Source organism: Desmodus rotundus, chromosome 7 (genome assembly GCF_022682495.2).
Source record: "Desmodus rotundus isolate HL8 chromosome 7, HLdesRot8A.1, whole genome shotgun sequence".
Classification (NCBI taxonomy): domain Eukaryota; kingdom Metazoa; phylum Chordata; class Mammalia; order Chiroptera; family Phyllostomidae; genus Desmodus; species Desmodus rotundus.
Window position 1 is genome coordinate 65870700 of NC_071393.1, and position 22921 is coordinate 65893620.

Consider the following 22921-nt stretch of genomic DNA (forward strand, 5'->3'; position numbering starts at 1 on the left):
AAATTTTCTCTTCTGTTTAAATGGAGTTAATAGTATCTCAGAGTTGATACTTGGGGGTGTTAAGATAATTTAGATAAATCTAAAGAATTGAGGCAATTCGTGAAAAGCTTCTAGAGGTGCAACATATTTTAGCAGTGTAAACTCTGGTGGTGTAGTTTTAGATAGTTCTCCCAGTAGGATCTTTTCCATGATGTACCATGTTCAAATGTTGAGAAATGAGGTCTCAGCTCTGCTTAGACAGTTTATAGTATAAACTTCAGATCTTACTACCTATTAAGACTGTTAAAGATCCTAAGTATTATAGAATGATTATAGAATTTCATTTTCTTGTATTTTTTTTAATACTCATGCAAAGATATATTTATTGATTTGAGAGAGAGAAGGGGGATCAATGTGGGGTAGAAACATCAAATCAGTTTCCTCCTATGTGTGTGTGCCCTGACCAGGAATTGAACCTGCAACTTTTTGGTGTATAGGAAGATGCTCCAATCAACTGAGCCACCTGGCCAGGGCTCTTGAATAATTTATTAATTGCTTATGAGTTTCTAGGATTTGCTGTCATTCATATCAATTGATATAGCTTATATTTTCTGGGATGTGATTATAATGGAAGTTGAAGTGTTTGGAAGACAAGTCCATTTATGGTCTTTTGAATACTGTGGTGGCTTAAATTTTTGTTTTGTTTTCAACATTTTCTAGGAGTTTGTATTTAGTGGGTTTTTTTTTTTTTTTTTTTTTTTTTTTTTTAAGATTTTTCATTTATTTTATTTTTAGAGAGTAAGGGAGGGGGAAAGAGAAACATCAATGTGTGGCTGCCTCTCGTGCGCTCCCCTGCTGGGAACCTGGCCTGCAACCCAGGCATGTGCCCTGACTGGGTATCAAACAGGTGACCTTTCAGTTTACAGGCTGACACTCAATCCACTAAGTTACACCAGCCAGGGCAAGAAACTTATAATCCTTAACATTTAAGATAGAGCAGTTGTAATTGAGAATACAGAAGTTTTCATTATCGTTTGTCCTTCACTCAAAAAGTACAGGAAAACTTATATATAAAACTTCAACATTTGTAAAATTGTTGTGGTAGAAATGAACTAAGACAAGTTTTGTGAGACATCTGAAAATAAAGCCAGATTTTTAAAATTAATTTTTAACTGTCATAGAAATTTTCTAACACCAAAGCAAGGGAAAAATGAGCCTGTATGTTATGTACGTCTCACTTAGATTAGCAGATACCAACATGTGGCTGATCATATTTTTATCAGTCTGTCTTTTCTGGTTTTCCATATTTTTTTGTTGAGTGTTTTTTAAGACCTCAGTATATATCTAGCAAATGAAGACTTAACAAAATGCAAATCCCACTTGCATACACACATTAAAATATTCATAGTAATTCCATAATAACATCTAATATTCGATCTATATTCAGAATTTTTCCTTTTTTCAAACTTTTTTATAATTTGGCATTATTCATATCCAATCCATGTCTACATATGCTTTTGATTAATAAATAGCCTCTTAGATGTCTTAAATGTGTTCATTTCTCCATCTCTTCTTTCCCATTTAAAAAATGTATGACATTTAATCTGTTGGAGAAGTCTCTAGTATTTTCCTGCAATCTGAACTGATTGCTTCCTTTTGACATTTTTTTTCTACCCCTGTTTGGTATCATGATCTGGAGTGGTGCTGTCTAATAGAAACAACGTGAGCCATGTATATGATTTTTAAATTTGTGAATAGCTATATTAAGAGAAGAAACATAACAAGTGATAATTATTTTAGTAATATACTTTAACCCAGTACACCCAAAATATTGTCATTTTGTTGTGTAATCATTGAAAAATATGATTGGGAATGAGACATCTAAAGTTTATTCTCTTTTCATACAAAGTCTTTGAAGTCCAGGGTGTATACTTGAAGACATACTTGGATGCAGACATAATGCATTTCAAATGTTCAATAGCCACTTCTGGCTTGCAGCTCACTTGGAGTCTGCAAATCTAAAGGCTTGATTTAATTCAGATTCTATTTCGTTTGCTGAAAATATTTAATGGGTAGTGTTATGTACTTCATACTTTACAACATCAGAAGGCCCAACATGGTTTTTCCATTTTTGGTGATATTAAGAAAAATTTATCACCTGTCTGTGATGAAGTTCCCCATGCTTAGGTAATTCATTGGGGGTTTCAAATAGTAGGTTTCCTAATCCCTTTTGCACTTATTAACTGTAGTTTTTGTAAACTGAACAACTTCTTGTTAATATTTGATTTTTCAGAAACACTCTCCATCCCTGACTGGTGTGGCTCAATGGATTGAGTGTCAGCCTGCGAACCAAAAGGTCGCTGGTTTGATTTCTAGTCAGGGCACATGCCTGGGTTGTGGGCCAGATCCCCGGTTGGGGGCATGTGGGAGGCATCCAGTCGATGTTTCTCTCCCTCACTTTCTCTCTTCCTCCCATCAAAAATAAAGAAATAAATAAAATCTAAAAGAAAACAAACAGAAAGAAGAAATACTCTTCAAATTGGAAAGGCAGGATAAACCTTTTCATATTTTTTGTGTAAATAGTCGATGCTGTAGCATCCTTTAAATATAGTCATTGCTTTTGTTTAGTGTCATTATGAATTCATGTATTTTAAATAGGTGTGCTTTTAGTCCGTTGCTAATCATTCTTACGAGCTCAGAATATTTTGGCTGGTGGATCATCTTTAACTTGGTCCCTGTATCCTTGAGACTTTCCTAATGGGGTAGTGTATTATTTCCTTGTTTTCTGGCACCACAAGATATTCCAGGTCACGAGGTATATATCTTGACCTAAACTTAGAATTTGCCACTTTTGCCCAAGAGGCTTGGCTCCTTTTAATAGGAATTATTTAGAAACCAGTATCTGTATATCAGGAGTGTTTATTATTATTGCATTTGATTTGCTACTGGCTAGATTCGGTGAGCGGACTAGGGGGTACTTAACACTTTTTAAGAAAACATAATTTTACATGTACTTTGTGCCACAGTTTTAAAATAACCATACCTGTATTTTTACTAAAGTTAAAATTACTAAATTCAATTTGTGTATGACGCAGTACTATAGTTAAGAATCACATGAAATAATTTCTCTTTACTAGATTGTATGATCAACCTTGATATAGTTTAGTTGTTTTCATTTTTTTACATCTGAAAATTGTTTTTTTTTTAATTTTAATTCTATCTTTAATGTTACAAAAGTTTGATTCCAAAGTCAAAACTGTAAAAAAGAGTCGTTATGAACTTTAGATGTTAAAACTTAGATATGAGTTTAATGAACCAAGAAATGAAGACTATTAATAAATTTCATAGTAAGCAAATAGACAATTACTAAACATCTTTGTAATTTGTCATTTGATGAACTGAGTTTTAGAGAGCTAGCCTTTGACTAATTGATTTTTGACAAAATGACCTCCTTTGTTAAAGAAGGGAGTCCATTGAACTCTTGTTTGGTAGCAGTGGGTGGTAGGGTAAGTAGTTGGCCACTGGCATGGGTATTTTAAAAATTAATGTTGTATGTGGAAATTAGGTTTTTTCCCTCTGCTTTTTTATTTCCGTTTTCTCTGTGTGTGGTTTTGTACATGCATATACAAAGGGTGTTTGTTTTTCAGTCCTCACTGGAGAATATGTTTGTGGATTTAGAGAGAGACAGACACACATCAATTTGTTGCTTGCCACATGTGCCCCAACTGGGGATTGATCCCCCAACCTTTTGGTATACAGGACAATGCTCCAACCCACTGAACCACCTGGACAGGGCTGCATCATCTTAACAAGCATTTTATCATGCCTACAAAGGCAACCATTAGTTATTGATACTTTTCTCCCGTGATAGTAACTGAGTAAACAGAATGAGATGCTCTGAATGGTGATCGTTTCATTGAAGAGGAGCTGGGGAGGGGGAGGTACCAAAGACAATGTGTTATATATAATGAGCACTTTTTTTGCTAGAGAACAGAGGACAAAGGAATGGAAGATTAAGTCCTAGCCTTGTAAAAATTCTTGAGTTTTCTTAATACGGTAAGGAAAGATGAGAGACAATGTTAGACTTTTGATTTGTATGACTTACGTATACTTTAAAACCTGTATTATGAGATCTTCCCTACCCCTGATTTATATGACTATATACATTTAAAAGCCCAACAGAGTTGTCATAAAATTTTTTGATCTTGTTTTTTGTTTTTTCAGATATTAATCTGGCTGCAGAGCCAAAAGTGAATCGAGGAAAAGCAGGTGTGAAACGATCTGCAGCGGAGATGTACGGGTCAGTACCAGAACACCCTTCTCCGTCCCCTCTACTCAGGTCCGGAACTTTATTGTTTATAACTGCATTGTGTCCATCAGTGGGCATCTTCTCTATCTGTTTTTCTGGGTGTGGGGAGGGTTAACTGTTGTACATTTTTCTTAGTAAAAGTAATCTTTATTAACTTCCTGTTAATGTGCCTCCTTTTTGCCCATTTCCCAGAGAATTATTAGAATTCTCTGATATTTTTTACTATTAAAGATTAGTTTGGCATTTATAGCACCAATTAAATTCTTCAAGAGGAGTTTAGCTTCTAAGAAGCTGGGGAGTAAGAAGGAAGAAGGTGGCCTAAGAATGTTTAGTTTACTATTGTAATTTTCAGTGTTCTTATTTTAGTAATTATGCTATGTGCTGAAAGTTTAGCTAACTTTTGCCTACATTTGCTATTTGGCCACTGCATGTTCGGTGGTGTAAGGTGCTTGAAGTTTAATGTTATTTTGAATGATTGTGGGTTATTCCATGCTAATCTGTTGATCTGTTTGTTGTGGTTGGTTTGGCATGGGGTTTTTTTTTCCCCATCTGTTGTGAATTGACATTAACAGCTCCAAATTAATACTTTTTGTGATTTATTTTTCAGCTCCTCTTTTGACTTGGACTATGACTTTCAGCGGGATTATTATGACAGGTATGTTCAAAATGTTTTTGTTTTGTCTATCTTGGTAAAAAGCCACCTAGTGAGAACCATTTTATTTTTCTATTTTGTAATAATGAACGTTCCCTTTGTAGTAATTAATGAGCAACACAAACATTTCAAAGTCCCCCCTTTCTGCCAAAACAAAATGAAAAATACTTCTCTGCAAATTGTCAGAGGTAGACTAGGTAAAGTGACATTTCAAAGAATCAGTATATCTTTCAGTCATATTGGGACATGTCCAGTATTTTCTGGACTACTGATTTTGTTGACACAGCAGATATCTTTTTTCCTTTAAGCACACCAGCTAATACAAAATAGGATACAATCAGCATGTATAATTAACAATACAAATTTCTTTAGGAGTTACAGTGTTAAGATTTGTATTATAGATTGGAGAATGTGGTAATATCGTTTTAAAAGGTAAGGGGTTTGGAATAATGATTATGATTTCTTCTTGTGCCTTCAGAGAACAGCGTTAATATTTGTTGGAGAGTCCTGAGAAATAAAATTAGAAAATGTATGGGAAGGGATAGGTTATGGATGGCTTTTGAATGATGGATTTAGATCTGATAATAGGAATTAATTATTGAGGAATGGCATGATATGCAGAAAGGATTGGTATGACATTGGCATTCTGATATATTAATCTTCATGAATGTTAAGGAAACATTAGGTATATTTGGTTTGGTACTTTTGAAACTGCGTTATATGGTAGTATTTGAGCATATTCATGCATTGGACTTGATAAATGAGCATGCCTTTCCTCTCTGCTTGAGAAATACCACATAGACTATGGTAGTTATTAAAAGGACAGAAGAATAAGACTGGTAAAATTGTTTGGGCCTACATTGTATAATTTGAGTCTCTTTCATACATCATCAAGTGATTATTTCATTTGGCCTTAGAGATTTCTTCTGGTTTTTTATGTTTGAACACCTTTTGAAAAATAATTGGATTTGTACTTTGAAAATAATAAAATGTAAAAATGGCACACCTTACCAGTTGAGAGAATAGATACAGGAAAATTTGGTCACTGGTGGAGAGACTTGAAAGTCCTGAAGCCTACAGACAAACCTTCAGAGTTTGTCTGAAGCAGCTGCTCTTTACCCCACCCCCTTCTTGCACATAGATCTCTTGGCCACATTTAAAAGATACTCATGCTCAGTTACACCTGTCGAGATTTATATACAGCTGTTCTAGGTAGGCTCTTTATTGGTGTATTTTTTTAAGCCCCCAAGGAATTCTCTGTCCAGGCAGGGTTGAGTATCATTGATAGCAAAGAAAAGGAAGTTTTATTTCTATGACTTTTAGCCTATTTCTTGATGTCATGACTCCTTTTAGGAAAATATTAGTGCACTCAATTTTTTAAAAAAATATAATTTCTGGGGTATCATGAACTCTAGCATAAGAAACTCCTGTTTTAAACTGTGCATATAGAAATTTAAACTGTAATTCTACCTCCATGAGAATAGTCTTCTGAAATTTTTCTTTTAGTTGTCTTAGTAAGGCAGCAAAACTTTGACTATCCGTATCATCTCACTGTAAATGTGTTTGGGAAAAAATCATTTTGAGTGAGGAATTTCACAAAACTTAATAAAAAGAGATACAGCAAGGAATAGTGAAGAAATTTAGATATTTGTGGGGAAAAAACTTCACATTTCTTACCACTGCCTTTTGGTTCTAAAAATTTGTGGCAACATAACTGTTGGCCTCACTCTTCAGTTTTTAAAGAAGCAAGAGAAAAAAATTCTGAAGGCTAAATGGAACAAGCAGGTAGTAGCTGGTAAAGAGCTGATTCAAGTACTGTTACCAGTGGTGGGAGAATGAACAAGTTTAGTGAAGAATGGGAAAACTACTCAGGAAAATGGTGTTTGTTTCCTCTCAGAAGTTGTTTTGAAGATAACTTTATTCACAAGTTAAGGTTAAGATTTTTGTTGTTATCCTACTGATCCTAAATCAACTATCTAAGAGTATTTATTTTAAAAAAGATGGGAAATTGTCTCCGAGATAATGCTAAAAGCTCTTGAATCTGGCTATGTTAATGGGGATTACAATATTGTCTACTTAGTCATTTTGGTTCTTAGTCATGGCCTTAAGAATATGAAATTCACATAATAAATATTTTAAAACAGATTTGGTTTTACTTTAGATAGTTTCTTCTTTATTCAGCTTTCTCTCTGGGGTCTTGAGGTCCAATACCTATTGTTATGTTTGGGAAGGCAGCTGATACGGAGCAGAGAAAAGAACACCTGAGAAACATAGGGACTTGTCACTCAGCAAAAAAGATCATGACCAAAGTCATATGTAAACTTTTTTTTTATCCCTAAAATAGAAATAATAGTGCCTACTAATATAGCTGCTACGAAGACTAAAGAAAACATAAAAGATGAGAAAATCGCATTATAATGACCCCAAAATATTATTTACAATCAGGAATACCCAATCATTTTAGAGAATGAGGATTCGTATTTGTCAGATGTTCCACAGATTCTCATATGCTGATGTACTGCAAATTACACTTCTGAATTAATATTTTATTAATCCTATTAATACATATGTTATTACTACTACATATTTTATTGACACTAATTACATATCAAAATGAAGGGAATCATGGACACCCCACCACACCTCCCCCCAAAACTAACACCTTTAGCATAATTAGGGTTCTTTATGTGTGACAACAGTTTTTTAAAGTAATGCATAGTGAAATGAAGAATGGTTGACATTTGTTTTCTAAACATACTTTTTAATAGTTATTTCATTATTATCGTTATTTTTATTGTTTTCTCTTTTTTTGGCATAGTGGAGTTGGGGGCAGTAGACCAGAATATCTTACAAAGGTATTATGCTACCCTTTAAACATTATTAGCCTGAGTTTTGACAGAAACTTTAAGAATATAGGCATTTTTTTTATGGAGAGAAACAAATTTTAAATATCAGGAAACAAGTTATTAATCCTTTGTTAGGAGAATTGCAGTGATTTGTATTTTTGTTTGGATATTAATGGGTGTTAGTGATCAAGTCCCAAAGATTATAAATACCTTTAAAACTGGAGGATAATCAAATGATAAAACTTAGATCTGAGTTGCTTGTATTTTAATACACTGTCATCTGAGAAGGAGACAACAGAGGATTAGATTCTGCTGCTGCTTGCACCTGCAGTAAGGTTACTGATATTCAGTGGGGATGGGGAGTTAAGAACTATTAACCTGAAATTATTGAAGATTACCTTAGTTTGAGCCCTGGCTGGTGCAGCTCAGTGGATTGAGTGACAGCCTTCAAACCAAGAGTCTCTGGTTGGATTCCCAGTCTAGGGCACATGCCTGGGTTGCAGGCCAGGTCCCCAGTAGGGGGTGCATGAGAGGCAACCACACATTGATGTTTCTCTCCCTCCCTTCCCCTCTCTAAAAATAAATAAGTTAAAAAACCCTTTTTTTAAAATAGGTTACCTTAGTTTGGAAGAATTTTTAATGAAAGTTTTTGTTACTACCATCTTCTTGTGGAATATTGAATTGTAGTTGTTAACAGCCATTCTTATGTTAGAGGTGTGGAAGTTGTTAACAAACTTTAACAGAAATTGTCAGTGAATGTGAAACTACCCTTTTAAATAGATATATTAATACCTGACACTCAGATGTTCTGTCAGCTGTTTCAAACATTCTACAAACACTTATCATACATAGTTTATAATTACCCAAAGATTAATTAACATAATTTTTTGTGGTAGGAATATAAGCCCAAAGTAGCCTTTGCTTTCAGGGTGAATATTCATGGGGGGGTTGTATATTAAACTGGGATAGTTACGTAAGTCACCCTTCTGTTCCAAACATCATTTATTGAAGTTAAAAGTCTGATAAATCTAGAAGCTTCCTGACAGAGATCCAGTTCCATTTTATGTCTAGTTGAGAGTCTTGTTGCTTCTAGAAAAATTGTTGCTGGGGCAGCTCTTGTGAGAGAACTTCTGTGGCAGTTCCTTTGAAATACTTTGCAGTAGTTTCTTTTTCATATTCTTAAATTTCTGTAGTTAAAATCTTTTCACATTAATTTTCATTCATTCACTTACTGATCATTAGAAGGCAGTATAGTACTATAGGTGGTACAGTATATGCCAGTGCACCATGATTAGAAAGAGGAATGCACTGTATCTGCTCACAGATGAAATATGACATGTAAATGACCAGCAATATAATACACAGTGAGGAAAGTACTGTGAAATTAACAGGGGTTGCTATGTGTCATGTATTGTACAGGATTGTCTCATAGAAAGATAAATTGTGTTGCCCTTTGGGTAGCAATAAGCTTCTCTGTTGAGATTCAAAGTGCCCATTTAGTTTCACAAAGGACTATTTTTGAACTTGGCTTTGGTGTAATAAATAGGGGGCTTTTAAGCAGAAATGGTGAGGGTACAGCTTTAAAGATAAAGAATTGCAAATATCTCTGGTGTATTTGGGGAGGCAGCCAGCTCTAGTTGGAAAGAATGAGGGTTGTAACGGGCTGTGTGTGGCATATTAAGGAGTTGTGTGTTTAGAAACAGCCCAGTGGCTAGCAAAGAGAAACTGGGGGGTTGAGGGAGAGGTGTAAGTATTGAAGTTATTGTAATTGTTGGAATGGAGAGGTAGATTGGTCTTGGTGTGATTTATTGGGTTAAAGTTTTGCAAGTGGGTGTTTTGGGGAGAGGAGTCAAACACAGCTGAGGTTTTCTTTTATGACTAGGATTATACCACTAAAGGTTACATCAAGGAAGGTTAGGGGACTTGAGTTGTTAAAAGGTGCGGGAAACAAGCAAGTTCTTATTGATTATTACCTACCCTACAGGTCTTTTCTAGGAAGGTATACTGGTCGAAAATAGAGAAAAATAGTTTGTACAGTGGTGGGAGAGTTTCCATTGAAAGGGCAAGATGGTGAAAGAAGCTAACCATCATATTCCTTAAACTAATACTTGAGGATTTATTTTGTTCTAGGCACACAAAATTTTATTTATTTTTAATATTTATTTTTGCATTCTTTTACATTTTAAAGATTTTATTTATTTACTTTTAGAGAGAGGGGAAGGGAGGGAGAAAGGGGAGAAACAGCAATGTGCAAGAGATGTATCTATCAGTTGCCTCTCGCAAGCCCCCAGCCGGTGACCTGGCCTGCATCCCAGGCATGTGCCCTGACCAGTAATTGATCCAAGTACCTTTTGCCTTGCAGGCTGGCACTTAGTCCCCTGAGCCACACCAGCCAGGTCACAAAGTTTAGGTTTTAGATTAAACAAATTTTATTGGTGTTAGAGGAGCTGTTATCTTTCACTCCCTCCTATACCCCACCCCTTTCCATTTTTCTGATATTCCTGAGCAGCATTGGACTTGGTTGGAAAGCCATGTGATTCAGAGAGCAAGAGGGTTCTTGACTACTTGGAAGGGCTAAGAGATGCCTCTTTACGAGTCACTTAAAGTGTCACGTAAATGTCAGGCATAATGTAAAATTTTATTTACATTTGCTCAGAGCCCTTTTGTTGGTTGTATCTTTCTTGTGGGGACCTGATCATGTTACAGTTAACAGGATTTTAGATGAGAGCATAGGTTAATTCTTTCAACATAAACGTGATTATATATGGACTTAAATTTTTGATAGTGATATGTTCTTTATTTCACTTAGCCAGGGCTGTTTTCTTATTTCTGTTGTTTCCTGGATTCTTGTAGTTAGGAGACATTATTTGAAGGTTACGGATTTGAGCTTCAACCAGAGAATCTGCTATATGGCTCTGTTGTTCTGGTTATATTCCTATCTAATTCAAAGGTAGCCTCTGCTATTTCAGGAATCTATTGTATTTTAGGACATTCTTTCATCTAGATAGCCTTTGTCGAGCTCTATGATGTTACATTTCCCCGCGCCCCCCCCCCCCCCCCACACACACACACATACATACCTTTTTTAAAGATTTATATTTAGAGAGGGGGAAGAGAGGGAGGGAAACATCCATTGATTGCTTCTCCTTCCACCCTGACTGGGGACCAAAACCCTCAACCCAGGCATATGCCCTGATTCCCACCAACTCCCCCTAAACTTGGCTTTCTTGGGCTATAATTCACGTGCTATAAAAGTTATTTTAAAGTATACAGTTCAATTTATAATATTCAGAGTTAATACAGCCATGACCATGATGTAATTTTAAAACATTCAGTATGTCTTTTGTGAATGATTTTTTTCCCACTTAGAACGAACGTTCATGGTTCAGCCATATTGTACCATGTATTTGTTTGTACTTCATTCCTTCCTATTGCTGAGTTGTATTCTGTGATATGGATGGTACCACATTTTGTTTATTTACTCATTAATTCATGGACACTTGAAATGTTTCTACATTTTGAATAATGCTGCTATGAATATTTGTACATACATTTTTGTGGGCATATGTTTTCATTTCTCTTGAATATATACCTAGGAGTAGAATTGCTGGGTCTTAAGATACTTGTTTGTTTAACCTGAGGAACTGCTATACTGTCTCCCAGTACATCTGTAAACATTTTATGTTCCCATCAGCCATGTCTGAGAGTTCCAGTTTCTTCACATCATTGCTGACACTTGTTTTATTATCTTTTTTACTTAAGCCATTCCAGTTCAAGGATTAGTATGCCATTGTAGTTGTTATTTGTGTTTTTTTAAAAACTTGATGCTGAGCATACATGTGCTCACTGGCTATTTGTTTATCTTTGGAGAAATGTATTCAGATCCTTTGCCTATGTTTATATTGGGTTGTTTTTTGTGTCATCATTAAGTTGTAAGGCTTCTTTCTATATTCTGGATATAACTTAAATTTTTTCATTTTTTGATTTAATCCTTATTGTATATTTCCATTACCATTTAATCCCCTTACACCCCTCCTTCCCCCAGCAATTACCATACTGTTCACGTGCATGTCCATGAGTCGTTTTTCCTTTTTGCTCAATCCCTCCATCCCACCTCACCCATATAACTTTTTGGATACAATATCTGACACAGTTTTGAAGTTTATTACTGTATTTTAGTTTTTTATAGTTTCACCATTCTGTTTTGTGATCCTAGGAGATGTGTAACTATCAATTTATATTAAGGACATTAAGTTGGTTTGTAAGGATTATAGGTTTGTTAGAGACTGAAAACAATACAGTCTTCTAGGTGCTCTTTGAAAATTACTATTTACTGCCAAGGCAGTAGATAGATGTTTGTGGAAACAACAAACTAGAACAATGCTGTTCAGTAGAACTTCCTGGTGATGTAAGTATTGTATCTGCACTATCGGTGTGGTAGGCATTACCCACGTGTGGCTGTTTAGCACTTGAAATATGGCTAGTATGCCTGAAGAACTGAAATTTCTATTTAATTTACCCATGTTAGTAGTGACTACTCAGGTCTAGAATGCTGTAATGTTAGTTTTATTGGGTTGAGTGAATTGTGGATAGTGTTCAGTATGAGAATTGTAATGACTAAAGACTGCCCTTCAGGCAAGAAGTTACAGAACCCAGACTGCCTTTTTGGAACAAAGCTGACAAGTACTTTTGAAATGGTATCCAGGAAACTAATGGGTTTTTTAATGGAGACAGAGAAGGTACAATTCAGATAAATAAGATAAGATTGCCCACTTAATGAAGTGTGCATATGTGTCAAAAGACTAGAGGAATGAATTGAGGAATGTGATTGATAGTTTCATCATCCAAGGAACAAGAAACAAAATCTACTGAAGAGAATTTGACGTATTCTTACAGTGATCTGTGTATTATTACTGAGACTAATGGAGTTTAACAAGGAGAACAGAATATTATGGTAAAAAACATAGAATAGCAAGATAAATTCATCTATGGAAATTTGTGTTTGTGATTTTCCTCACAAGAAGCATGACATTATAATAGTCTCAAATCACCATCCATTATAGACACAAGGCCTGGTGTTTGTTTTGCAGTAAATAGCTTGAAAACTGATCCAATGTTATGGAAGATTATTTATTCGGCTTATTTTTTCTGAGTTTTCTTAGGGTAAAATTCCCAATAGTCTTTATACTTGAAGGAAGGCCGACCAGTCCTCCCAACAGTCCAGCTATAAGGATAGATTGGGCTTGTTATCTGTTCTCAATAATGTAATTGTGATTAATTCATTTCTAGAAGTTAGTTTAGGAAATCACTTATTTTCTCAAATATTTGTTAAGCCCTGGCTGGTGTGTCTCAGTGGTTTGAGCACCAGCCTGCAAATGATCGAGGTCTCCAGTTTGATTCCTGGTCATGGCATATAGCCTGGGTTGCAGGCCAGGACCCAGATGGGGACGTTTGAAAGGAAGCTGATGTATGTTTCTTTCACACATCAATGTGTGTGCCTCTCCTCTTTCTCCCTTCTTTCCCCTCTCTCTAAAAATAAATAAAATCCTCCCATAAAACCCCACCAAATATTTATTAAGAACTTACTATGAGGCATTGTTGTGTGCACTAGGGGTACTCTAGTGGAAAATAGGATGGCCTACGAGAAAATGAATGGATTGAACACAGTATATAGAGTATGTTAAGCTATTGAGTATCTTCAGGTTTTCATCTGAATGAGATGAAAAGCCACTGGTGACTTTTGAGCATAGTATTGGGGATCTTTTTTTGTATTTTAACAAAATTATTCCGAGAATGAGTGGCTGATGAAATTATCTAGGCAAACAATCATTTGAGGGATGACCAGGGAGTGAGTGACAGGAGTAGTGAGAAGTGGTTGAATTTTGAAGTTAAGGTAGATAGATTTGCTTACAGGTTAGTATGAGGGCTAAGAAAAGAACGATGTCATTGAAGTTTTGGCTTGGCAAACTAGAGACTTGGAATGTACAGACACTGGTGAGGGGAAGAACATTGAAAGAACTAGACTAAGAGGTAAATCAGTTGTGGATGTGTTAATTTAAGCTCCTTATTAGGCATTTTTAAGAGATGTGAAGCAGGCAGTTCTTTCTGCTTATATAGGTCGTGCAATCATAAAGATGAGTACAGATGGAAAAGAGATTATGGCAGCTTTACATACCAGGGAGATGAGAAATAAGCAAAGATGGCTGAGCATCCCACAAAGAAAAAAGTTGGAGAAAAACCAGGAGCGTGAGTGTCCTGGAAGCTGTGTGCATATATGTCTAAATAGTAGAGGGCTGATTGTTTAATACGAAGATTAAGAAATGTCTCTTTGTTTTAGCAATTTGAAAAACATTGGTGACTGTGACAAGAGTAGGTTTTAATAATGGTGGGGGCATAAACTTTACAAGAAGATTCAAGAGAAGAGAATGGAAATACAGAAAATGGAGACAATACAGAAAACTTTTATGTACAACAAGATACATGCTTTTAGTTTACAATTTTGATGTGCATGGTCATGTTCCTGCTGGTGAAGTTAAGTTACAGATAGTTCAGTATCTCCTAAAAATTTACCACAAAGCTCCTCTGTTGTAGTCAACTTCTCCCTCCATTCTATTCCCTGCCAACCACAAATCTGTTTTCTCAGCTCTTCAGAAGAAATTTTATTGTAAATGAAATGAAAGAATGACTTCTCTTGATAAAAGGAGAATATAAGAATGAATGGGCTTATATGTTCTTAATATGGTCTGTAAACCATATTCTTCATAAATACTTATATAATTGCAGCTTTTTTAAAAAATTGGACCACTGTGTTTAAGACATTATCTTCATTACAAGATCCAAAGTGTGACATTTTGGAGAGTGTGTGTTGAGAACATCATGACAAATGAGTGATGTTATAAATCATTGGAAATTTGACTACTCAAGAGATTATTACCTGGATGGAAGGTTTTGTAAACAGAAGGAAAGCCAGGAATTTCTAAAAATTATGTTTCTTAACATAGTCTTAGTTTTGGTCTTGTTTCTTTTTAAGATTTTATTTATTTATTTTTAGAGAGGGGAATGGAGGGAGAAAGAGAAGGAAAAGGAACATCAGTGTGTGGTGGTCTCTTGAGCGCTCCCCTACTGGGCACCTGGCCCTCTACTCTGGCATGTGCCTTGACTGGGAATTGAACCAGTGACCCTGTGGTTCACAGGCTGAGGCGCAGTCCACTGAGCCACACCAACCAGTCTTGTTTCGGAAAGGGCTGGTCCTAGGACTCAAAGCAACCTGTGTATTATCACCCAGATTATTTTTTGTTTAGAAAATGTTCGGCTGAATTTTCAAATTGTTTTCTCATGAAACATCTAGTTTCACATTAACATAGTTTCCCAATGAATCCATCAAGACAAATCATTGTATTTTCTTAAAGATGCAGCTTTTCATTTTTTTTAAATTTGTAAAATGCATGCATCTTCAAATGAGTACATACTTAACATTTCTTTCCACTTTTGTGGACAGCTGTTGTAAATAAATCAGTGGGACAGTATTTAATCAAATGTGTCTTTGAATTAGCAAAAATACCTCTCAATACTAATATCAACGATTCTTTCTGAAAGAATTGTTGAATGACACCATTGGTTCTACATCTTTTGGGGCTCTTGATTCCTGCTCTTCAAGCAGAGCATGTGGCATTCCTAAACCTTGATCATTGTTCTTTGGGTAAGGTTCTTAAACCTGTTGAGGCAGTAGTAACCTCTGTTTCCATATTTATTCTTTAGTTCAATATCTCCTAAAATGAATATTTAGTTACATATTTAGTTACAGTTTTTTAATAGTTTGGGTGCCAGTGTATATGGAATTATGATCCTGTGCTGTACATCAATCATACTGATTATTATTTAGTCCCTTTATCATTTAATGAAGCAGTACTTGCTATTTTTAATTTAGCTATCATGAAGATAGATAATCTATATCCTTAATGCACTATTGGATAAAGGCAATACAAAGTTGAGGAACACAGCTCTAGCTAGTGTTACTCAGTGGGTTCAGCAATGGCCTGGGGACCAGGGGTTCGCTGGTTTGGTTCCCAGTCGGGACACATGTGTGGTTTGCAGGCCAGGTCCCCATTGAGGGGGTATGTGAGAGGCAACCAAACATTGATGTTTCCCTCTCTTTCTCCCTCCCTTCCCCTCTGTCATAAATAAATAGATAAGATCTTTATTGAAAGAGAAAAAAGTTAGGGAACATAAAGTGCAACTGTGCAAATTTACCTTGGCAATTAGCACTCCATCCATAGGTTACATTAGCAAAACGTGTGTAACTTAACAGTTGTTTTCATTTTGGCTTCTGTTGGGCTCAGCAAGGCAGCATGTTTGTGAAGGTGTGCCTGAAAATAACTAGACATTGTCTCTTAATTTAGGGGGAGAAAACCACAAATTATAAAAATTTTGATAGTTCATTTATTTTTAGACTCAAAAGAAAAATTTCAACTACATCATGAAAACAGGGAGCATTGGGTCCTTTTTTGACATGTAATTTTATATTTGCAATTTATCGTAAACGAACATGTTGCTTAGACATTTTCAGCACATTTTTTTTTCCCTTACATAATTTGGGCAAAATCAGTAGTCTGTTCACTTGTAAAATAAACCTTTGAAATTTAATGAAATAAATATTATTGAAATTATATTGGGGGAACTTCAAAGTTTTTTGTTTTTATTATTTTGTATATTAAAAGGAATTTGTATTACGTTTTCAAAGATACCAGTTATTGAAGGTGTTGATACTTGAACAGTTGGTTTTATCCTCACCTAAGGCCATGCTTACTGATTTTAGAGAGGAAGGGAGGCAGGGAGGGAAACATCAATGTGAGGGAGAAGCATTGATAGGAGATGGGTTGCCTCTTGTATGTGCCCAGACTAGAGACCAGACCCAGCAACCCTGGCATGTACCCTGACCAGGGATCGTGCTCGCTACCTTTTGGTCTATGGGACAACGCTCCAACCAACTGAGGCACACTAACCAGGGTGATACTTGAATAGTTTTAGAAACTCTGGTATTCGTGAGTTATCATAAGACGATATTTTGCTCATTCAAATATAACTGCTTAGATTCAGTCCACACAAGGCCAGAGATATAAAAGTTGAAAGTCCTTTCCTACAGAATTACAGAAGAATTACAGGAGAATATAGATTTTTACTAATACATTGATTATAGTTGTTTATTGGTAGTGATTGAAATGTATTATTAGGGCTTTTGAGACCCAAAGATCATTGTTGCATCTAATCATTTAACATAATGTTATATAAAGGTTGTGTTCTGAAGGTTTACTCTGAATGATATTTTGGGAAATCTATCATTGTTGTAGATTGTCACAGGTTGTAGCACATTGGCAGGAACCAAACTTACAAAACTTCCACAGTGGCAGGTCTTCTCTTAGTTCTTCAGTTTAATTTCAGACTCTTTTAAGTGACCTTTTAGTGTGCTGGTTTCTATCTATACTTGGTCATCCTAGTGGCTACAAAGTTTGTGGCAGGAATCTACCATCAGTTGGGAGTTGACATTGGGAAAACCTGCTCTTTCGGCTCTTACACACTTCATTAATTTTAGCAGTTATGTCACATTGTTTCCTTTGGTTCTCTATATGGTCCACAGATTACATTGTCTCCCCCCCCCCCCTTTTTTTTTTTATCCATTGGAATCTTGTTTATCTTCCCTTTCTTAAAATCATCTTTTGAATCTTACCATGGATTTGTACACATTTTTCTCTGTACCTCTCTAAATATAAAGCATGTTTCTCAGAAGTAAGCACATTGTGTTCTATCTAGATTTGGTCCTGATTAGCTCAAATAGAATGAAATATTACATTTGTTTCTGTATTAGTGGGTTTTTGTAAAAACTTTTTTATGAATGAGTACATTTGTGTAATTTTAGCATACAATTTCAGGGATTCTCAGACCTTCTAAAGTCCAAATAAAGTAGCCTGTAACAACAATCCCTTTTCTAGGATCATCAAAGGCAAGTAGTAATAAAATCAAATGCATTTTTAAACTGAATTTGATAAATTAGTAAGTACTGTACTGGGAAGAAGGTAATCTTACTAGATTTCTCTCACCTGAAATTATTTCTTAAATAATTTCATGTGTGTTTTTTGTAGGCGATAATATCTGACAACTAGTTTCTTGAATTACCTACTTGATAATTAATATACCTAAAGTAACTTTTAATGTATCTAAAATTTTAAGACAGGAAACATCTGTGATATGTTAAATAAATATCCCCAGGAGAATATAGATTTTTACTAATATATTGATTATAGTTGTTTCTTGGTAGTGATTGAAATTATTATTATTACGGTTTTTGAGACCCAAAGATCATTGTTGCATCTAATCATTTAAGAAAGAAACTTGCCTTTGAAAAACCTGTGTTTTTCATACAACTATTTATTTTTTTGATTTCAGAAAGAGGGGAATGGAAGGGGGAAAGAGGGGAGAGAAACAGCAATGTGATAGAGAAACTTCAATTGGTTGCTTGTTGTTGCACATGCCCCAACCAGGGACCAAACCTGCAATCCTTCCTTTTGCAGGACAATGTCTAAACTAACTGAGCCACACTGGCCAGGGCAAAAACTTATGTTTTTAATAAATGCCTTGTAATGTTTGTTTTAGCTTGGAGGATAGCATAGAATTTCTTTGACTTACCTGTTCAGATAATAAGTAGCTAATGTGTGTCCTGAAATGTTTTAATTTCTTTAAAATGGTATTTTAATAACCTTTATTCTGACTAGATTTATACCAATACTTAGTGTCCAGATTTCTCATTTAGGATGCAGTCATAATTCTCTTGGTCATTGTGTTTGTTCTGGTAACAATGAAATTTTTATGAAGACTTTTTAATGACTTGAGCTCTGTCAATAAGGGGTTACCAGCTGCTGCCTTATGTGGTTGGCTTACTGCATGGCTTTCTCATGGGAAAAGTGGTTGGTTACTAAATTTGTCGCTGGTTTTGAAGCTGTCATACTGAGCTTGCTATTACGTATCCCTAAAGGGTTATCACAGTAGGTATGGTTTTTCTCTTTGTGTTTTCTCAGCCTTTATGTTTTCAGAACCGTGCAGTTTGACATTTTTCAAGACAAGGGCAACTTAAACTTCTGTGAAGCAGCAGTTCAGTTCTTTTGCACTAAAAGTCCTTCAGCATTACTAGTTGATCTTTTTTTATATATTTTTTTCTTCTAAAACTAGAGTGTTTAACTCCTATTTGTGTTCATGGAGTCTTGCACAGACTCAAAACTACATTTTGCAGCTCATGTTTTAATTACATTTTATTGATTATGCTGTTACAGTTTTCCTAATTTTTCCCCGTCTGCCCCCCTTTTACCTAGCACACCCAATTCCCTCAGACAAATAACCCCACCATTGTTACGTGTGTAAGTTCTTTGGCTACTCCATTTCCTATACTGTAATTTACATCCCTGTGGCTATTAAGTACCTGCCTATTTGTACTTCTTAACCCCCTCACTTCTTTACCCATTCTCCCACACTCCCCTTCCCATCTGGCAACCATCAAAATGCTCTCGGTATCCATGATTCTGTCTCTGTTCTTGTTTGCTTAGTTTGTTTCTTAGATTTCAATTGTTAAAAGATACATTTTTTTTTTTGTCATTTTGTTGTTCATAGTTTGGACCTTTTTCTTAAGTAAGTCCCTTTAACATTTCATATAATTACGGTTTGGTGGTGATGAACTCCTTTAGTTTTTTCTTGCCTGTGAAGATCTTTATCTGTCCTTTGTTTCTAAATGACAGCTTTGCTGAGTAGTAGAGCAGTCTTGGCTGTAGGTTCCGCTAACTTCTCTTGTTGCTTTTAAGATTTTCTCTTTATCTTTAACCTTTGGCATTTTAATTATGATGTGTCTTGGAGTGGGTCTCTTTGCATCCATCTTGTTTGGTACTCTCTGTGCTTCCAGGACTTACATGTCTGTTTCCTTCAACAAATTAGGGAATTTTCTTTCATTATTTTTTTAGATAGGTTTCCAATTTCTTACTCTTTCTCTTTTCCTTCTGGTACCCCTATGATGCAAATGTTGGACTTCTTGGAGTTGACCCAGAGGCTGCTTATACTATCCTCATTCTTTAGACTCCTTTTTCTTCTTGTTCTGATTGGTTGTTTTTTGCTTCCTCATGTTGCAAATCATTGATTTGGTCTTCAGTTTCATCCACTCTATTGTTGTTTCCCTGTAAATTGTTCCTTATTTCAATCAGTGTATCCTTTATTTCTGACTGGATCTTTTTTGTGCTGCTGAGGTCCTCACAAAGTTCCTTGAGCATCCGTATAACCAGTGTTTTGAACTCCGCATCTGATAGATTGCTTATCTCCATTTTGTTTAGCTCTTTTTCTGGAGTTTGATCTGTTCTTTCATTTGGGCCACGTTTCTTTGTCTCCGCATTTCGGCAGCCTCCCTGTGTTTGTTCCTATGGATTAGGTAGAGCTGTCTTGACTCCATATCTCGGTAGTGTGGCCTAATGTAGTTGGTGTCCTGTACGATCCAGGAACACAGCCTCTGCTATCACCAAAGCGTTGTACTCAAGGTACATCCTTCTTGGGCTGAGTACACCCTCTTCTTGTAGTTACACCTTGATCCCTGTTGGCAGATCAGTGGGAGGGATTTACCCAGACCAGTCAGCTGCAAGGATTGGCTGTGACCACTTACCACCATCTCCACCCTTCATGGAGGATCAGCTGGGCAGGGGCAGGGTGGTGGTGCTTTGACATGGGTCTGTAGCTGTCCACTGTGGGTGCACTAGCCTTGGGGTTCCCCAAGTGGTGCAGGCCAAGGTCATCTCCCACCTGTGTTTTGCCCTGGGTCACCCTGCCTGAGTTATGAAGCAATCTGAGATGGCTGCTACTTGTGCTGGGCTTGGAGATTCCCGGGTGAAGCCAAGCTGTGAATCTAGCCTGGCTGCTGCTAGTGCCAGGCCTGGGGCTCACAGAGTTTGAGAGGATTTAGGAAGTTGTGAAGCATGAGCCAAAACCAGTCATTCGTATGGAAAAGCAGCTCGGGTAGGCCCATGTGTTGGGTGGGGCAGAGTCTCTGGGGATCTCCAAGGAGGGTCAAACAGTGTTAGCCAGGTTTATGGAATCTCAGATATGGCACCAACTTGCTGGCTCTTCTGAGGGGAGGGTTTAGAAAAGGGACAATGTCCTCTGTTCACCTTGATACCAGAAACTTCAGTTCCTCCCTTTATGCTACTGGTGCCTTTCAAAGTTGCTACCCGAGTCCTGGAGCTCATAGGGAGTAAATCTGAGTAGGTGAGTCTGCGTGTGGGTTCTTTTTTAAGAGGAACTGCTTGCAACTCCAGCACTTTCTTCCACCAACTCAATCCCTGCTGGATTTTGCATCCAGAAGTTGTGGGGATTTATCTTTCTGGCACTGGAACCCAAGGCCTGGGGGCCTGGTAGGGATTGAGACTCCGCGCTATCAAGACACCTCTCCCAAGTTTTTTTATCCACTACCACTCATGGGTGGGGGACCAGCCCATTCTGCTTCTGCACCCCTCTTACAAGTCTGGGTGAATGTGGTTTCTTTAATTCTGTAGTTGTCAGACTTTCATTCAGCTCGATTTCTGATTGTGCTGAGTGATGGTTGTTCTATATTTTAGTTGTAATTTTGATGTGGTTGTGCAAAGAGGAAAGCCATGTCTATCTACACCACCATCTTGACCAGAAGTCCTGTGCCTCATTTTTCTTATGGCCTTGTTACCTGAGTCAGGTGAAATAGTGTGGTTCAAAAGGGAATTCCAGTGCCATGAAGTATAGGGAATCTGGAATGGCTGTCTCACTGGTTTGGAGACTGGTACCAGTGAGAGTGAGTGGGTTGGGGGAATTAGGTTAGATTAGATCTCTTAAATCCAGTAGGACTGGGCCATGAGCTGTTTCATGCCCCCAAATCCAGAAAACTAACTCACTTTCATTTACTTCTAGAAATTATTTTTAAAGTATCGTCTTGCACAAAGGAGAGTAATTTCTGAACACTTGTTATTTTAGTTTTTGAATCATTATACTTAGGTGAGTTTTAGGTCAAAAGAGGAAAAGCATTCTGTAAGATAGTAGTGATAACCTGTATTAATTCCCATAAATTGATTAAAACTGACAACAGCTTAGTTAACAGTTATGTACCAAGGAGCAATCATTGTAGAAGTGCCAAAGCCTTCCTGCTTTTGAATCACAAATTTTCTTATTTTCTGGGGCTCACACTTAAGTGTTCCTTAATGGAGTTTAAAACAAGACATAATGTGAAGGTTTTATTAACCTTCCACATCCTTGACTCTTTGGCACATGGCAAATCAATTACTGTTGGGTTTCAAGGGGAAAGTGGTAGGTTGGTCAGTGCCTAAAAACTGCTTTAAATGAAGATTAGTAAATCATTTCATCACTTGTTTCACAAGGTATATATGCTCTTTCTTAAGAAAATGTTCCTGTGACAACCACTCCTAGAAAAAGATAAAATATGACCTTGTTGGACCAGGATGGAAACCTTTTAGATTGGGTTGAGGAAAATACAGAATTATCCATGGTTCCCTGCCTGTAAAAATTTCAAAGCTGTTGAATATATCACATCTGTTCCTTAAAACGTTTGAAGTTAGATAGAGAAACAGTTGGCAGATTGGGTTTTTTTATAGAATACCTGGGCTTTGGAGTTTAGTTCGTTACTAGAAGGTACAGAAGTAGAGGAAGATCCCGCCCCCCTTACTGGTGTGTCTTAACATTCTTATTCTGCCACAGGATTTTGCAGAAATAACATGGAATGTAGAGATTGTCTAGAACTGGTGTCCTTGTAAGAAGTTTTTGGTTAAACTTTGAAGTTTCTCTTTACCAAATATACCAAACTGTAACTTGGGTGTATCTTCAGCAATTGCTGGGATTCTTACCAATGGAAGCAGCAGTTCAGTAACCAGTGATTTTTTTTTTTTTAATTTATTTTTTGTTTGTTTGTTTGTTTATATTTTGAGAGCTAAATGTGTACTGGGTAATGGATTTAGGTATTGGTGAATAATGAACAAGACTGACAATACTCTGCCCTTTGGAGCTGAGTAGAGCTTATGCTTCAGTGTTCTTAGAATTGGTAGTGGTATTTTATACCCAGCTAATGCACATGAGATG

The 22921-nt window shown here is 36.4% G+C and overlaps 1 protein-coding gene across 13 annotated transcripts in view; it reads left to right on the forward strand.

Moving 5' to 3' along the window:
- HNRNPC (heterogeneous nuclear ribonucleoprotein C) overlaps window positions 1–22921 on the forward strand; it is a 63612-nt gene that overhangs the window by 37692 nt on the left and 2999 nt on the right. For 11 of the 13 annotated variants that reach the window (XM_024568188.4, XM_024568189.4, XM_053929130.2 and 8 more), the window contains 2 exons: window positions 4204–4318; window positions 4896–4943. In XM_024568188.4, coding sequence (XP_024423956.2) covers window positions 4204–4318; window positions 4896–4943 — 163 coding nt within the window. The remainder of the gene's footprint in view (window positions 1–4203; window positions 4319–4895; window positions 4944–22921) is intronic. The other 2 variants (XM_045202142.3, XM_045202143.3) reach the window with 1 other exon arrangement.